Genomic DNA, 14,537 nt, shown 5'->3' with positions numbered 1-14,537 from the left:
GCTTTAACAGTGACCTTCAGGTAATCAGCACTATTGGGTTTGGTGTCTCTCATCTCGGTCCTGACAGGACTTGATGGATTCTGTGTGGGGTTCGGGTCCGACCATTTTGTTAACCCATCAGTCACGGTGATGGCGTGGCCATTAAAGCAGGCGTTGGTGTCTTTGTGGGTATGGGCAGATGCCAAGTCCTGCTGGAAAATTTATTCAGCATCACCATTAAGCTTGTCAGCAGAGAGAAACACGAGTCCTTTGGATTATGGACCAAATGAATCGCAGCAAAGCAACACCAGCAGATGACAAGGCTGCTGATATCGTCACTGGGCGAGTTTACATTGATCATAAAATTATGCAAATTGAAAGTACAAAAAGAAATTTGCTTAACGGAAACGAGCCAACTTGGAAAAAACCCTCAAGTTTTACGCTAAAACGTTGTTGCGCTAGATTGTGGTGATTTTTCAGTTATTTCAAAAAAGATTTTGTAAAAATTTTGTAAAACTGCAATAAAAAATACGTTTTTTGCATCACATGAGTCACATGGTCAACAATAGGATGTTACTACTGGTGAAAACGACAAAGAAGATGACAGGAAGTAGTAGAAGGATGATCATTTGTTTCTGTTTTTTCTGACAAAGTGTAGCTGAGCACTCACAGCACTGCACAATTCATAAAAAGTTCATAAAACTCTTCTGTAAAATCATTGGCTACAATTTCCCCAAATCGCTGCAACGGTCAAATCAGACACCGACGTCCTCTCTGATTGGCTGATGGATGATAAGCGACTGAGTTATGAATAAATGTCATGTAACTGTTTACATCTGTCGCTGCCATGATTTTTAATGACTTATCATGTGAAGAAGCTTATTTGGGATTTTAGTTTCATTCCTTATTTAATGGAAACACCACAAGTGTGTTATTTCAATAAAAATACAGACAAGGATTTCAAAGGAAACAGGTATGCGCCGTGGAAACTTCACACTGGACGTCAAGCAACTTTTTCCAATGCACTTTTTACTTCCTCTCGACTCAATACCTACATTGTCATCTGAAAACTATAACAAACCAACTTTTAAATGACAAATTCATCGAGCTGCTCCTGTCATTGAGTGATTGCGCTCGCATCCAAACGTGTTGCGTAAATGCGTTGTTTAAATATGGAGAGGAGAAGAGAGGAGCAGGAGAGGGAGGGGCGGGACTGGGACTGGTGGTAGAGAATGAGTCCAAGGTTAACCAGAAGGACGAGGCTGATACAGAGGGTCAGGCAGAATTTAGATCACAACAACAACAACAAAAAAACAGGAAGATTTAAAGAAAACAAGCTATAAAGACAGATATTTTTGCTGAATCTGATGTAAAAGAGGGCGGTAAGAGAGTTAACATGGAACTCATTCAAGTGCAAAATGCTGGATCTTGAGTAGAAGAGTGTCCAGCTGTACGTCTGGAGGGCCCTCCAGCCTCTGGAGCTCTACTCCACCGAACAAGCATCACCAATTAGTCAATTTCCCCCCGATGCCACTCTGGGGAAAAAAAAAAAAAAATCCTACCTGGACGTGCCAGTCTCCTTTCATCAAGGGGAACAGAGGGGGATTGAAGTAGAAACGGATCAGACAATTCGCCACAGCTTAATTGTAAGAGCTGGGAACTGTGGTCAAGTGTGTAAAGTCCAGTTTGCACACTCATTAAATATGGAAATGTGTTCAAACACATCGCTCTCCTGGGGGGGAGGATACAACACAAATCTGGCAACACGGCCTGGAAAGGATGAGGCCGAGGCTGTGTATCCCCGGAGCACAACGCAGCTCCTTTTTTTTCTGTCTGGAGCGAAATGGTGAGAGAAACGAGAGGAGAAAGACGGGAGGGACGGGAAGCGGACGTTACCGCACCACTTTGAAGAGGCGGGGGGGTGAGAGCCGAGAAAATTTGGAAATCAAGTTGGGAATTAAACATGAGCGATAAAGTGGGGAGGTTGAGGTGGAGGAGAAAGAAGAGGAAGACCAGAGGGGAACGACTCACCTTGTTCTCTGATCAGAGGACAGAATATAGATTAGAGAGGCAGAAGACGGAGAGATGTACGGAGAATAGAAAGCAGTGGGGGAGAGAGGGAGAGAGAGAGGTGAGGGAGTCAGACGGCGCAGGATCATCTCGAACACAGATGCGTGCTGACTCGGCAGGTGGCGGCCAGCGACAGGCTCATTTTGGGTGGCTGAATTATCGATGCCATATGCACACCGCTGGCTTCTCCGCTCTGCCAAACTCCATCGCTTTTTATTCTGTTTATTATCATATCATAAAACGGATTTTTAAAGCCGGGTTTTGTTCAAAACAAGCTGAATTAGCGCGCAAAGTTTACCTGAAGTTTTTTTTCTTCCCTTTACTGCTAATAGTATCCCACTTCTTCAGTTCAAAGGCCTCCATGCTTATGAACAATAGGTGCTCTGTTTAGTCCGCTTCCTCCTGTATCTATAGCTGCTGCTGTGCTAAAGTGGGGGTAGGGGGGGGGAGGGTTATCTATAATAGCTGGAGAGGCGGGCGGTGCACTCCGGACGGACTGCCAGTCAATCACAGGGTCGACTTGAAAAGACAGGCAATTATCGGCAGGCACATCCACACCTACGGGAATTCTGAAGTCAGCAATTAAGCCTAACCTGCGAGTCTTTGTGCTGTGGGAGGAAAATGGAGTCTGCAGAGATAACCCACGCACACTCGGGGAAATTATGCACGCTTCACACAGAAGTACCACACAGCGAGCCTGCAGGTTCTAACCCCGAGGATGCAGAACATATGTTGTGGAGCTGAGGCTCAGAGTCTCCATGAATGGACTGAAGTTCAGCAGACAGGGATGTTGTTGTTTTTCATGCTCATAAAAAGATTTCGAGTCGACATTCCAGACTTTTTCCAAGTGTTTGTGAAGCGCATCCAAAAGATCAGGTGCTGTCCAAAGAAACGGAGCTTCGCTGTAACATCTAATCTGATTGGATACGCAGATGTACAACTACTATATCTGTGTAGTTTATGTCAAAGTTTACAGTTTCACATTTAACCTTTTCATGTCATGTTAGACCCATTTAGTTTTTTTTCTATATTTTTTTTTATAGATTTGATAAAGCAACACAAGGTAGTTCACAATCATAAAGTGTAAAGATAAATGATGCAACACTATCAGATTTTACAAAGAAAAATCTAAAGAGCATGTTGGAGATTTATTTTCAGATCTATCTTTCATAATGCAGTCCTACCCATCATGACTCATCAATTTTCAAGTATTGATACTGATTTTGAACCAGATTCTGGTCAATTCTTTTTTATTTTATTTTTTTCAAAATAAATTTCAGAAATGTATGTTGTGGATTTGTAATCCACCATCTTTTCCACCAGGAGACACTCGGTGCAACCAATCGCCTTCAGAAGTCATTTAGTTCACTGCAGAAACATGAGCTGTGTGATGAGTGAGAGGAATGAACCAACCGTAGAGAGAAAACATTAAAACGTTTACCAGAGGGCAATGCCATGGTAACACACGGTGGTTGTGGCATCATGCTGTGGGTAAGCTTTTCTTCAGCACTGGTTAGAGTCATAAGTAGTTCAAATAGAGGCATATTTGTGTGTTAGGATGGCCCAGTCAAAGTCCAAACCTAAATCCACTTAAGGATCTGCATTGAAACTTAAAGTTAAAGTTCAAACTTATCAGTATTATAATACAGGAAAATGTACGGGGAGCCAGAAGGGTCAAAAATAAATTCAGCGCTAATTCATTAATTAAATGCACCATGAAATAAATGTTTATATAATTTATTTAATAGACAATTGGTTGCAATGACTGCGACAGACTGGCGACCCGTCGAGGGTATTCCCCACTTCTCACCTGAAACGATTGGATAAAGTCGAATTTGGCTCAAAGAATCAAAGACTAGTGGAGTTCACCAGATCAGTGGTAGAACCGCCCGTAACCCCGCCTCTCAGTTCTGACGGCCAAGTTTTACTGATTAACTTATTTTATAGTGACCCTATGAACAGAAACCATTAAATAATTAAATACATATATGCATTTCCTTATCTGCATTGGCTAGTAAGCTTGGATTTTCACAATTCAATCACATATTAAATTTAAATATTTATTTATTTCATGGTACGTTTAATAATGATAACACATCAAACTAGTATAGAGCTTTTTAGGGCACTCAAAGACAATTAATCAACGGTTTCATGATTTATATGTTTAATTTTGTCCCTTTTGGCCCTCCATAGAATGTTGCTGCTGTAATTGTAGCAACAGCCGACTCTTCAATGTATGAATTAGCACACATTTAACATTTTGTTTTTGTTTTTTTTTAATGTCACAACATCTGGCATTTTCTTAGCACTTCATAACTGAGCTGGTGTATCACTTAAAATACCAATTATAATTTTAACAATAGTATTGACATGACACTGGATATTAGGTAATTGTTTTTCCAAAGTGATTTGAATCATTTCCAGAACTCCTTTCTAAGGGCAAATGTCAGAAAAAAAATTAATAAAAATAAAGTCACCTAAAAGTGACGTGAACAACTGGACTTCACAGGCTGTAGCATACAAAAAGTATTCATGTATTGTTTACATCCCATCTGCATGTCGTTTTTAGTCAACCTGATTCTGCTTCTTCAAAATAAAGTGACACTATTTTATAGTAAAACACAGGTACAGTTGAACTAAACATACCAACCCCATAAACAGCAGCATTAAACTGTTGAATATTTACTTCTAGATCAGCAGTCTCTGCACATCCGAAGTCAGAGGCTTCTGCTGAATTGAATGGTCCAAAGGCACCTTCACCGAGTTGATGATATCTAATCAGAGCAGCGATTCGGAAGCCTAACGCCGTTTAAATGCTTAAACAGTAAAAATCCCACAATAGGTCCGTAGAGAGACGGATACCTAGACCTCCCCCTCAATCCGCCCAATGGGCAAGCCAACAATTAGTTTCAAGTGTAGCTTAAAATAAAAAAAAAAGAAGAAGCATGGAGCAGGTACAGCTTTTCCTCCAGACATTTGAGAACTGAGCTGCAAACAGACAACCAGACGTTGCCACATCTCTCTCCATCTTACCCGGTCCCACTGTCTCTCTTTGTTGAGCAGAATAATGACAAGCTTGGGGTGCATCTGGTACCCATCCTCGCTGAACGACAGATTGCGCCCCTCAAATGTCACATTCATCAGGTACCTGCAGAGAGAAACAAGGAGGAGAGGGACAGAGCATCACTTGCTGAAAAACATTGTTGTCGGCGCCAATTTACATATGTCCTAGATACTTACACATCTATTGCTTTGCAATAGATGTGTAAGTATATCGTGTTGAATGGTGTGGTTGCTTTTAAAAAGCCAGAGTCTTTTTTTTTTTTTGACATCTTATACATCTTTGCTCAAAACCGGAATACTTAGACAATGTCAAACAATATTCTTCTCATTTTTATTTCTCTTTCAATTCCAAAATTCTACAGAATAAACGTGTGTATTTCATGTTCACTGCTCTCTCAGTTAAGCAACATTTCCAATCTGACAGTCAATGACTTCACACAACTGAAACGACTCTTAAAAGTTACCAATCGTCTCCTCAAGGTTACAAAACCCTGGACTCTTTACCACCCTCGTCTCATTTACAAAATCACACACTAATTTATAAAAATAAAAAAACACACACACACACACAAAAAAACAACTTGTTTTTTGATCAAAAGTTTGGGTGCTAAGATGAGGTTGCTTTTCGGCCTCATCAAAAATAGATTTATTTCACAAAACTGCAACGGAAACACTTTTTTTGCATCATGAGTCACATGACCAACAACTGGACATTACTACCACTGAAAACCAGTAGTAGCAGGAAGTAGGCAACAGGAAGTGGTTGGAGGACTATGGAGCGGCTTGGTTTTTAATCACTTATCGCGTGAAAAAAACACATTCATGTGTAATTTTAATCTGCGTTTCTTATTTAATGGAAATACGGCAATTGCAAAACTGATTTTTCAACATTAGCAATGGAAACTCAGCTACTGTCCTCTTTTGCTCTGCCGTGAAAAAGTGCTGCTTGACAGACTTGGCCACCAGGTCAGGACTGCACATGTGCAGAAACAATAATCAGCCACAACCAACCATTTCTGAGTCACTATATTTAGTGACTCAGAAATAAACAAAAAAACTAAATTGGAATCATTGCACCCCCTGTTCTCATACCATAGAGTCAGGCTAATTTACTGCATACAATAATCTAAATACTTGAATAGGTTATGCCAAAGAGGAATTATTCTAGAAATATTATTTTCAAGATGATAATGATCCTCAAACACACCATTAAGCATATTGATTCCAGACCCGTTGGAGTAAAATTATGGAGTAGCCAGGCCAATACAAACCCAATGAAGATAATGAAAACAGAGGAACGACCAGTTTGATACAGAAAAACAGGAAACTAGAACTGACCAAACTGGGACACATAAATACTGCCCAGGGACTCATTCGTGTTGTTGTGTGACTTTTTAGACAGTTTAAAGATGTCTCACTTGATTTTCATTTTACTATTGCCCTTACAGTGCGACTCCTAGGAATTCCTACAGGTAGAAAAAGAGCGCAGTGCAATGAACACCATTATTTTATGGACGCTGCATTCTATACTCATCGTTTAAAGCAACGGAGCGGCAATTTCATCACGGCAAACATTTACCGACAGGCCCAGTGGACATCGGCGCGCCCGTGGAGACAAAGCAGCTCGCATTTTGGCGTGTGCACATCTGGGTTTGTATGGGAAAATAAGAAAACCTTATTGCTTCTGCCAAACCAGATCATTTGATCCGTCTGCGAGTGAACGCTGCGCCTTGCGGTGGTTACAGTTGCCGTGAGTGTAGGAGAATTTTCACGTCAGGTGAAATCATCTCTTTCACACACACACGCAAAACATCTTAACCCTTTCAATCTCTCACTCTGCCATCTCCTCCTCACTTTCCCTGTGACTGTTTCCATGGTAACCTTGCATCAAAACCATGCACAAGATACATATGATGATATGGAAAAAAAAGAGAGTAAAATGAGTGGACATGACTGTAAAGTGATTATTTGTAATGCTAATCGGTCCGTCTGTAGCTCGGTGTCTCGTACAATGTGTCTCTGTAATTCGACTTCCTGTATTAAATATTGATATTTTCCAATGGGCTCTTATGATCCGAATCTTCCCGTCTCATGCAGCCCCATGTGTCCGGCTAAGAGCCCCGTCCTGTAGAGTCCTGGCACCGGTACAAAGTGCACAGAATCTGCTGCATAAATCATAAGCCATTTACAAAATGACTCGACGCCACGGCAGCTTTAATCTTTACAGGGGGAAAAAAAGAGAGAGAAAAAGAAACAAGTGATACACGGTGATTCAGGTCTTACATTTAAGCTTGTGTGTGTGTGTGTGTGTGTGTGTGTGTACATTTCAGATAGCAGCGAAACACAAGCATAAGTGTGTTTCCATGGCACCCACAACCACGGTGATTTCTGAGCCAATATGCGGCCGTTGCTGTGGCAACGGTAATCTCACAGAGGGTGGGAATGAGACTAAGTGAGAGGTGGGATTCGGAGGGAAAGAAAGAGGAAGTGGATGGGCGCTTACTACTGGAGCGCACTAGAGGTGGGACATATGGGCTCAAAGTTTTACTATCATATTCTGTTGTTCCATTGTGAAACCATAAAAGTGACAATAAGAACAAATTATTAGGTCTTTTTTTAGGTAAATGTGTGGTTGTGACAGCATCACAGCCCCACAAACACAAATATTTCTCTTGAAAAACATTCCCCTTTGCTTCTTTAGGACACCAGTCGCATAAAGAAGTGTGATTTGTGTCGCTAAGCTGCCCAGTGACTGCATTTAATCAGATTTTCAACTTTATTGACTTTTATCGATACTCTCATTGAACAAACAGTGGAGAAAATCCTGAAAATGCGGACACATTCAGGGGATTTTCATTTATCATGGCAACAACATTATTATGATAAATTTACTATAATAAATAATAAACGCACCTTATGGTCCAGGCCCGTCATGACAACAAAAATTCTTCTGAACGATAAATCGACCCAGAAATTAAACAATAAAGTTGTTTTCAGACCATTTTCAAGTAATGGGAAGTTAAGGGCATAACAACACATCAAGATCAATAAACTTTAAATTCTAATGAGCAGTTATCACTGGAACTGGAAGACATTTAAATATCAAAAATAAAAAAAAATAAAAAAAAAAAACAACAAAGAAAATGAATTCAAAACAAGGAGCTAGTTGAGACCAAATGCCGGAAGACTTTCATCATCCAGTTTTTGGTAGAAAGAGAGACAGAAAACAGTAAATCATGCAAACCATTGAGTTTGTTTTAATTTATCAAGTGATTAATTGATCTGTTTACAGCAACAGGCCTGTGTGGCCACAGACTTCACAGTGAAGCACGGCCTGAACGGAGGGAGGGATTGAAGCAAAGCCGGACCTCGACAGTCTGTCAACTTCACCACAAGAAACGCAGAAAGAAAAGTCCAGTGAAAGCGTTCCTACCGCCTCCTTTAGTCTGAGCTACGAGCTCGCTGCTCATCCTGAGTTCACGCTGTGCGTAAATAAGACAGTAAGAGGAAGCCACACGTCCTCCCACCAATGAGTGTTTTCAAACCCGGCTGAGCCCGTCGGCTCTCCCTGCGGGCCAGCAGAGAGCGCATCCCGGCTGGGCCGTCCCCACCTGGCTCAACCAAAGCCCGCGACAATTCATCCCAATAAATTCTTGAGCAAAACTCGCAAAACAACTGACAAAAACTCATCGGACAACGCAAGCGACGCAAACTTTTCCCGTCCTCGCTGCATGGGCCTGACACAGATAGGTTTCAGCACATGTTCTGCCGTGAATAATGGAGGAGTCGCGTGAAATATTGATAAGTCAGTTTTAATAAATTAACCGCGGCATCAATTAGTCATGAATTACACTCCTTAGCAATTATTGTAGTATCGGATTTGCAAAGAGGGGGAAAAAAATAAATAAAAAAATCAGACGTGAGGGATGATAAAATGACCCATATGGTGTTGTGGCATATTGTGGCTGTGCAGTGTACACACACACACACACACACACACACACACACACACACACACACACACACACACACACACACACACACACACGGGGTGTACAGTGCGAATGGGAGACGAGATGCGAAGTTGTTTCGTGTGTGAACGGGGTTGTACTCTCATGTGTGCATTCATACTAGATGCACAAACACTCTAAAAACACAAAGTTCGTTTAACTTGAGAGGATTCACAGTTCCTCACAAAGGCATGTTGAACTTTTCCACTTTTGTGTCATGTTGCGACCACAAGCTTCAAAAGTATTTCTGTTGGGATTTAATGTGAGAGAGTAACAGACAGTAGCGTGTAATCAAACAAGGTTAAATTTAAGGTTTTACAGGTAAAGATCTGAAAAGTGTGGCTTGCATGTTGCACTCCTCTGTGCCAACAGGCTACTTCTAAAATCGATTTGTGTTGAACTTTCACCAGCTTTGCTCAGGTTTTTACCCATTAGCTCAAGCTCAGTCCGGTTGTTATATATGTAATAATCAGATTTTAGGACTTGATATAGAGTTTCAATTGGATCTAGATCTGTGCTTTGACTGGGCCATTCTGGCATATGAAAATGCCCTGCTGGAATCTGAACATCTCTATGCCCAGTGTTTAGCTCCACCAATCTTCCCACCAACTCTGATCATGTTTATTGTCCTTGATAAAAAAAAAGAAAGCTTTAACTGCATGATGCTGCCACCACCATGCTACATGTCTTGTGGCTAATTTGAAACAACAAATCTGCTACTTTTGCATAAAGAAGAGATTTGAATCTTTGAGATTTTTGGATTGAGCTTGTTGCACTTGACTTTATTTTGGGGCTTCAGACTAAAGGAGGACGAATACAAATTCATGCCACACTTTTCAGATTTTAGACGGCAAACACCGTAAAAAACATTCATCGTTTTCCACACATTTTAAGGTTAAGCATTTGTTTTATCACCTGAAATACAAATAAAATAGAAGATTCTTTACTTTTGTAAGGCATTAGTCATGGCTACATTTACAACCAAAAACAAAACCATACTTCTATTTTGTTTTGTTCATAATTTTAACAAGGCAGAGCCCAAAAACAGCAGAGCAGCTACTACAACCGAGACAAGCGGCTTTGATTTATTTTTGGAAAATGATGCGTCGTGCTAAATTAAAATTCATTATGGCGACAAACTACCCTAAAACGGGACCTCTTAAACAGATTGGATTAACATCCTTGAAAAGAGGAGAGACACCTGAGGCAATGCTTGTCTTTTTAAACTCCCATTTCAGAGTATTTTGGAATGAAACCTGCATAACATATGCACAGGAAAACAAATGAGAAACCTTTTAAAGCCCGCAGCAGAGACAACTAAATAATGCAGCTCAGAAAAAGTAGGGCTGTGCAAGAAAATGACTATTTTTTTCTAAGACAAATGCAGCTTGTTTAAACAAAGTTTTCAAACTGTATTACCCCTGTAAAGGAAGCTGACTGGAGGTTTTTTTTTTATTGCCAATATGGACTTTCTCTCAATGCTCCATGGGAATTTAACATACTGCCTTCAAAATTCAGCTAACTAGTAAACAGAGTCCACCTGTATGTAATTTAGTCTGAGTGTAAATACAGATGTTCTGCAAAGAGTACGGAGGAACAACAAATCAAACCAGAACGGCTCCATCCCTGGAGAAAACTCAGCAAAAACTCTTGGATTTTTGCTTGTCCTCTGCGGTCCGACAACAAACTGAGTGGTCATTTGTAATTAACTGCTCAATTTACATAAACATTTCCATGGATACCTTCGTTTTGTGACCAAGAGACCACATTAGTGTACAGGAAGACCAAGAATCTTGTTATTTTATAGAAGCAAAGAACTTCAGGAGAAAGGCAACAGCAGGTGACATAAATTAGAAACAAAAAAACAGTAAGACAACTCTTTATTAAAGCCTTCTGGAAGTTTTCTTATTGATATTTTCTGACCGAAGCGGTTTTTAAGCGGTTTTTGCAGTGTGTCCCTAAGAGTCCTTGCAGATTACTTTAATACAGCTTGTGCAAAAATATACCTTTTAGGCCAAGTTTTGGGGTGTGTACAGTTGGACCAAACAATAGTTCAGGTCTTGTCAGCCTTTCACCCGTTTAATTAAGCAGGCATGAACAACGAGCAGCAGCTGTGACTGTCATAGTTTAAAAAGTTACTCCTCCTGGAACGTAGAGGAAACCTGGTTAAATGCATCCATCTTCAGATGGTTGCAAGGTAGCTGGTTGAGAGGTGAGGTGCAGTGGATACCATATTCACAGGATTAGCAGGGTTTCCCCCAGAAAACTTGCTAAGCTCGGTGGTCGGGGCGCCGAGCCGGACCACCGGGTTTTTGTATTAAAAGATATTAAGTTGACAAGAAATGTAAAATTATTACTGGGTAATTATATGAAATGGGAAAACATTGCCAGCGAAACGCTATTTAAACCCACAACTTGTCTTAAAAACAACTAATCAAAGTATACAATTAAAATGAATATCAATTATTTGCACGTCTGTTTAATCCAAATGAAGTCAGTGGCTCCTTAAAGCCCCCCAGGGCTTCAGGGCCCCATAAATGCTAATATTTTAACACAGACCACAGATACATGAATGTAACATTTGTTTATTGAGATGATCAATGCTGATAAATTTGATTTATTGGTTTCAGCAGACATAATTTTTTTTAAATTGGTTAACATTTAAATGTAAGATTTTAAGGAGCTGGCAAGTTTACTTTGTAAAAGTTCAAAGAACAATATTCATAGTTAGATTGCTTTGTTACCACAGCTACACTCTAATTTTGCGCGCAGAGGATTTAATGTAATGCTGCTAATGTGGCAGCATTACATTAAAGTAGCTCTTCCATTTCCTGCCTGTTGAGTTTTTAATAAGCGTCACAGAAACTGTTCTGGTTTTTCAAGTTTGTGAGATAAGGTTTTCACATCTCCATGCGTCCGCATGCATTAACTCTGGCTAGAGCTGAAACTTGTCATTCATAACTGGAATATTTAAAAATGCAATGAAAATTGCAAAGGTTATTCATCTATTTAAATCTGGCGATAAGCATATTTTTAATAATTATAGACCTGGGTCCCGACTTTGTCAATTTTCTTAGATAAGATAATTAAATAATTACTTAGATGATTTTAGATAAAACTAAATTCATGATATTCGGAAACAAGAAAAAAAAAAAAAAAGAAAATAATACAATTAAAATAACTACTGACAGTGTTGATTTACAACAAGTCCATGAAATAAAATTTTCGGGTGTCATATTAGATGATAAATTTAGCTGGAAACCACAGATCAGCCTAATAAAATCTAAAATAGCCTAAAGTGTTGCTGTTCTGAGGGGAAGTAGTTTTGTCCTGGACTACAAATCTTTGTTTGTTCTGTATAACGCACTCATTGTACCACATTTAACATATTGTGTGGAAGTTTGGGGGAATACATACAAAACAAATTTATAGCTGTAATACGTCATACAAAAAAAAATCAACCCGGACACTACATAAAGTGGGATATTGGGAACACAAACCAGTTATTTATTAAATCAAATATAAACAAGTATTTATATTTGATTATAATAGAAATATAAATATTACAAGGTCTAGGACCTTGTAATATTTAAAACTGTACAATTCATGTTTAAGGTGAGAAATCAGCAACTTCCACCCAATATACAGGAAATGTTTTGTGACAGAGAGGGGGGTTATAATTTAAGAGGTGAAGGATATTTTAAAAAACAACGTATTAGAGCAACCAGGCAGAGTTTTTGTTTATCGGTGCGTGGAGTAGATGTCTGGAATGGATTGAATGATGAGTTCAAAAAAAGTACAAATATAAACCAGCTTAAAAAACTGATTAAAAAAGGAGCTTATTACAAAATATGTTCTATAAGATGACTGTCTATAAATTCTATCGATGATATAAATGGTGTTTAAATAATGGTACATCTTTAAATATCATGTAAAGTGGAAACAAGTTGTCTCGTTTTGATGTTTTGACAGTTAATTGATTATAAATTGATAAGTAGGACATCAGGACATCATAAGATATTATATCTTCTACCTGCTCCTTTTCGAACAGAAAATATAAAATCTGCATGTCACTTGGGTATAATAATTTGTTTTCCCTTTGTTTCATTCAATTGTTTTCTTTATTTATTGATTGTCTTTTCTGTCTGTTCGAAATAAATAAATAAATATAGGCATGTGTAAAATATTTTATAACCTTATGCACAACAATAGGGGGGGGGAACAGGCATAAAATCTATGAGTAAGCCGTTTCTGATGTCGGCTTCATGCTATAGCTTAGGTCTGTGCCAGCAGTTAGCTTCACATCTACATCCCACAAACAAATGTATATATTCCCCCAAAAAATAATCCAAAAATTACATATAATAAATGAGCTCAATACAGAGTTAAAGAAGTTTTAAATTTCCCAGGAAAATATGTAGCTCTACATGTTTTGACTGAAGACCTGGGATTAATTGTTCATTTCTACAGAAGAAGAATAAATCTATTTTTCCTAATGAGTAGTGAGTATCTGAATCACTAACAGAGTTAATTGGGCTTGTAGCCTGACAAGTATTATAAACCTGTAGTTCATTTAGTAAAATGTTTATTTATAATTAGATGACAAAATAACAAATATGTTTGGTAAAATACAGAGGTATTTTATTTTGTTATTTGACAATATAACAAAATAAAATGTCATATTTCATTATAACATAAAATATGTAATAATAACATAAATATGTTATAATACTATTATTATTATTATTATTATTAATTATTATTATCATTATTATTATTACATAATAATAATAATGAGTAATAATAATAGTTATTATTATTATTATTATTATTATTATTATTATTATTATTATTGCTTATTATTATTATTATTATTATTATTATTATTATTATTATTATTATTATTATTATTATTATTATTATTATTACCATCACTATTATTAAAAAAACAACAATATATTATATTACTATTACTAATAGTAATAATTGTAGTTGTTATTAATAATAATTATTCTGAAAATTATCATAATTAATACAAGAAGGGACAGAACAGACTGGACCTCTGGAGGAAGCTAAGGTCCTTCAAGGTTTGCACCAAGATGCTGCAGATCTTCTATCAGTCTGTTGTTGAGAGCAGCAGCATCAGAGCCAAGGACCTAAAATCACTCAACAGCCTGATAAAGAAGGTTGGTTCTGTTCTGGTTCTGTTCTGGGAACGACTGTGGAACCTCTGGAGAAAATCATCCAGAGAAGGATTCTTCATAGGATCAAGAAAATTAGGGACAATCCTGACCATCCTCTTCATCAGACTGTCTGATGAAGCCATCTTCTATGGCTCTTTGAAGAATCTTCATGAGCTACAACAACATTTAATGTCCCTTTGGCATCCATCCATCCATCCATCCATCCATCCAT

At 38.4% G+C, this 14,537-nt stretch overlaps 1 protein-coding gene across 1 annotated transcript in view; it reads right to left on the bottom strand.

Annotated features, from left to right (window-relative positions):
- Positions 1–14: 14 nt before the first annotated feature.
- The window catches only part of LOC106961085 (glutamate receptor ionotropic, NMDA 2B), a gene marked incomplete at its 3' end in the record, with an annotated part of 161,806 nt that continues 147,283 nt past the window's right edge, over positions 15–14,537 (bottom strand). Inside the window, exons 8-9 of the mRNA XM_015054597.1 lie at positions 5,002–5,197; positions 15–188 (exon numbers count right to left, since the gene is read on the bottom strand). Of these exons, the coding sequence (XP_014910083.1) occupies positions 15–188; positions 5,002–5,197 (370 nt within the window). The remainder of the gene's footprint in view (positions 189–5,001; positions 5,198–14,537) is intronic.

This window comes from Poecilia latipinna, unplaced genomic scaffold (genome assembly GCF_001443285.1).
Source record: "Poecilia latipinna isolate Pla-1442-1.1 unplaced genomic scaffold, P_latipinna-1.0 Scaffold1263, whole genome shotgun sequence".
NCBI classification, from domain to species: Eukaryota; Metazoa; Chordata; class Actinopteri; order Cyprinodontiformes; family Poeciliidae; genus Poecilia; species Poecilia latipinna.
This window is presented reverse-complemented; position numbering and strand designations above follow the sequence as displayed.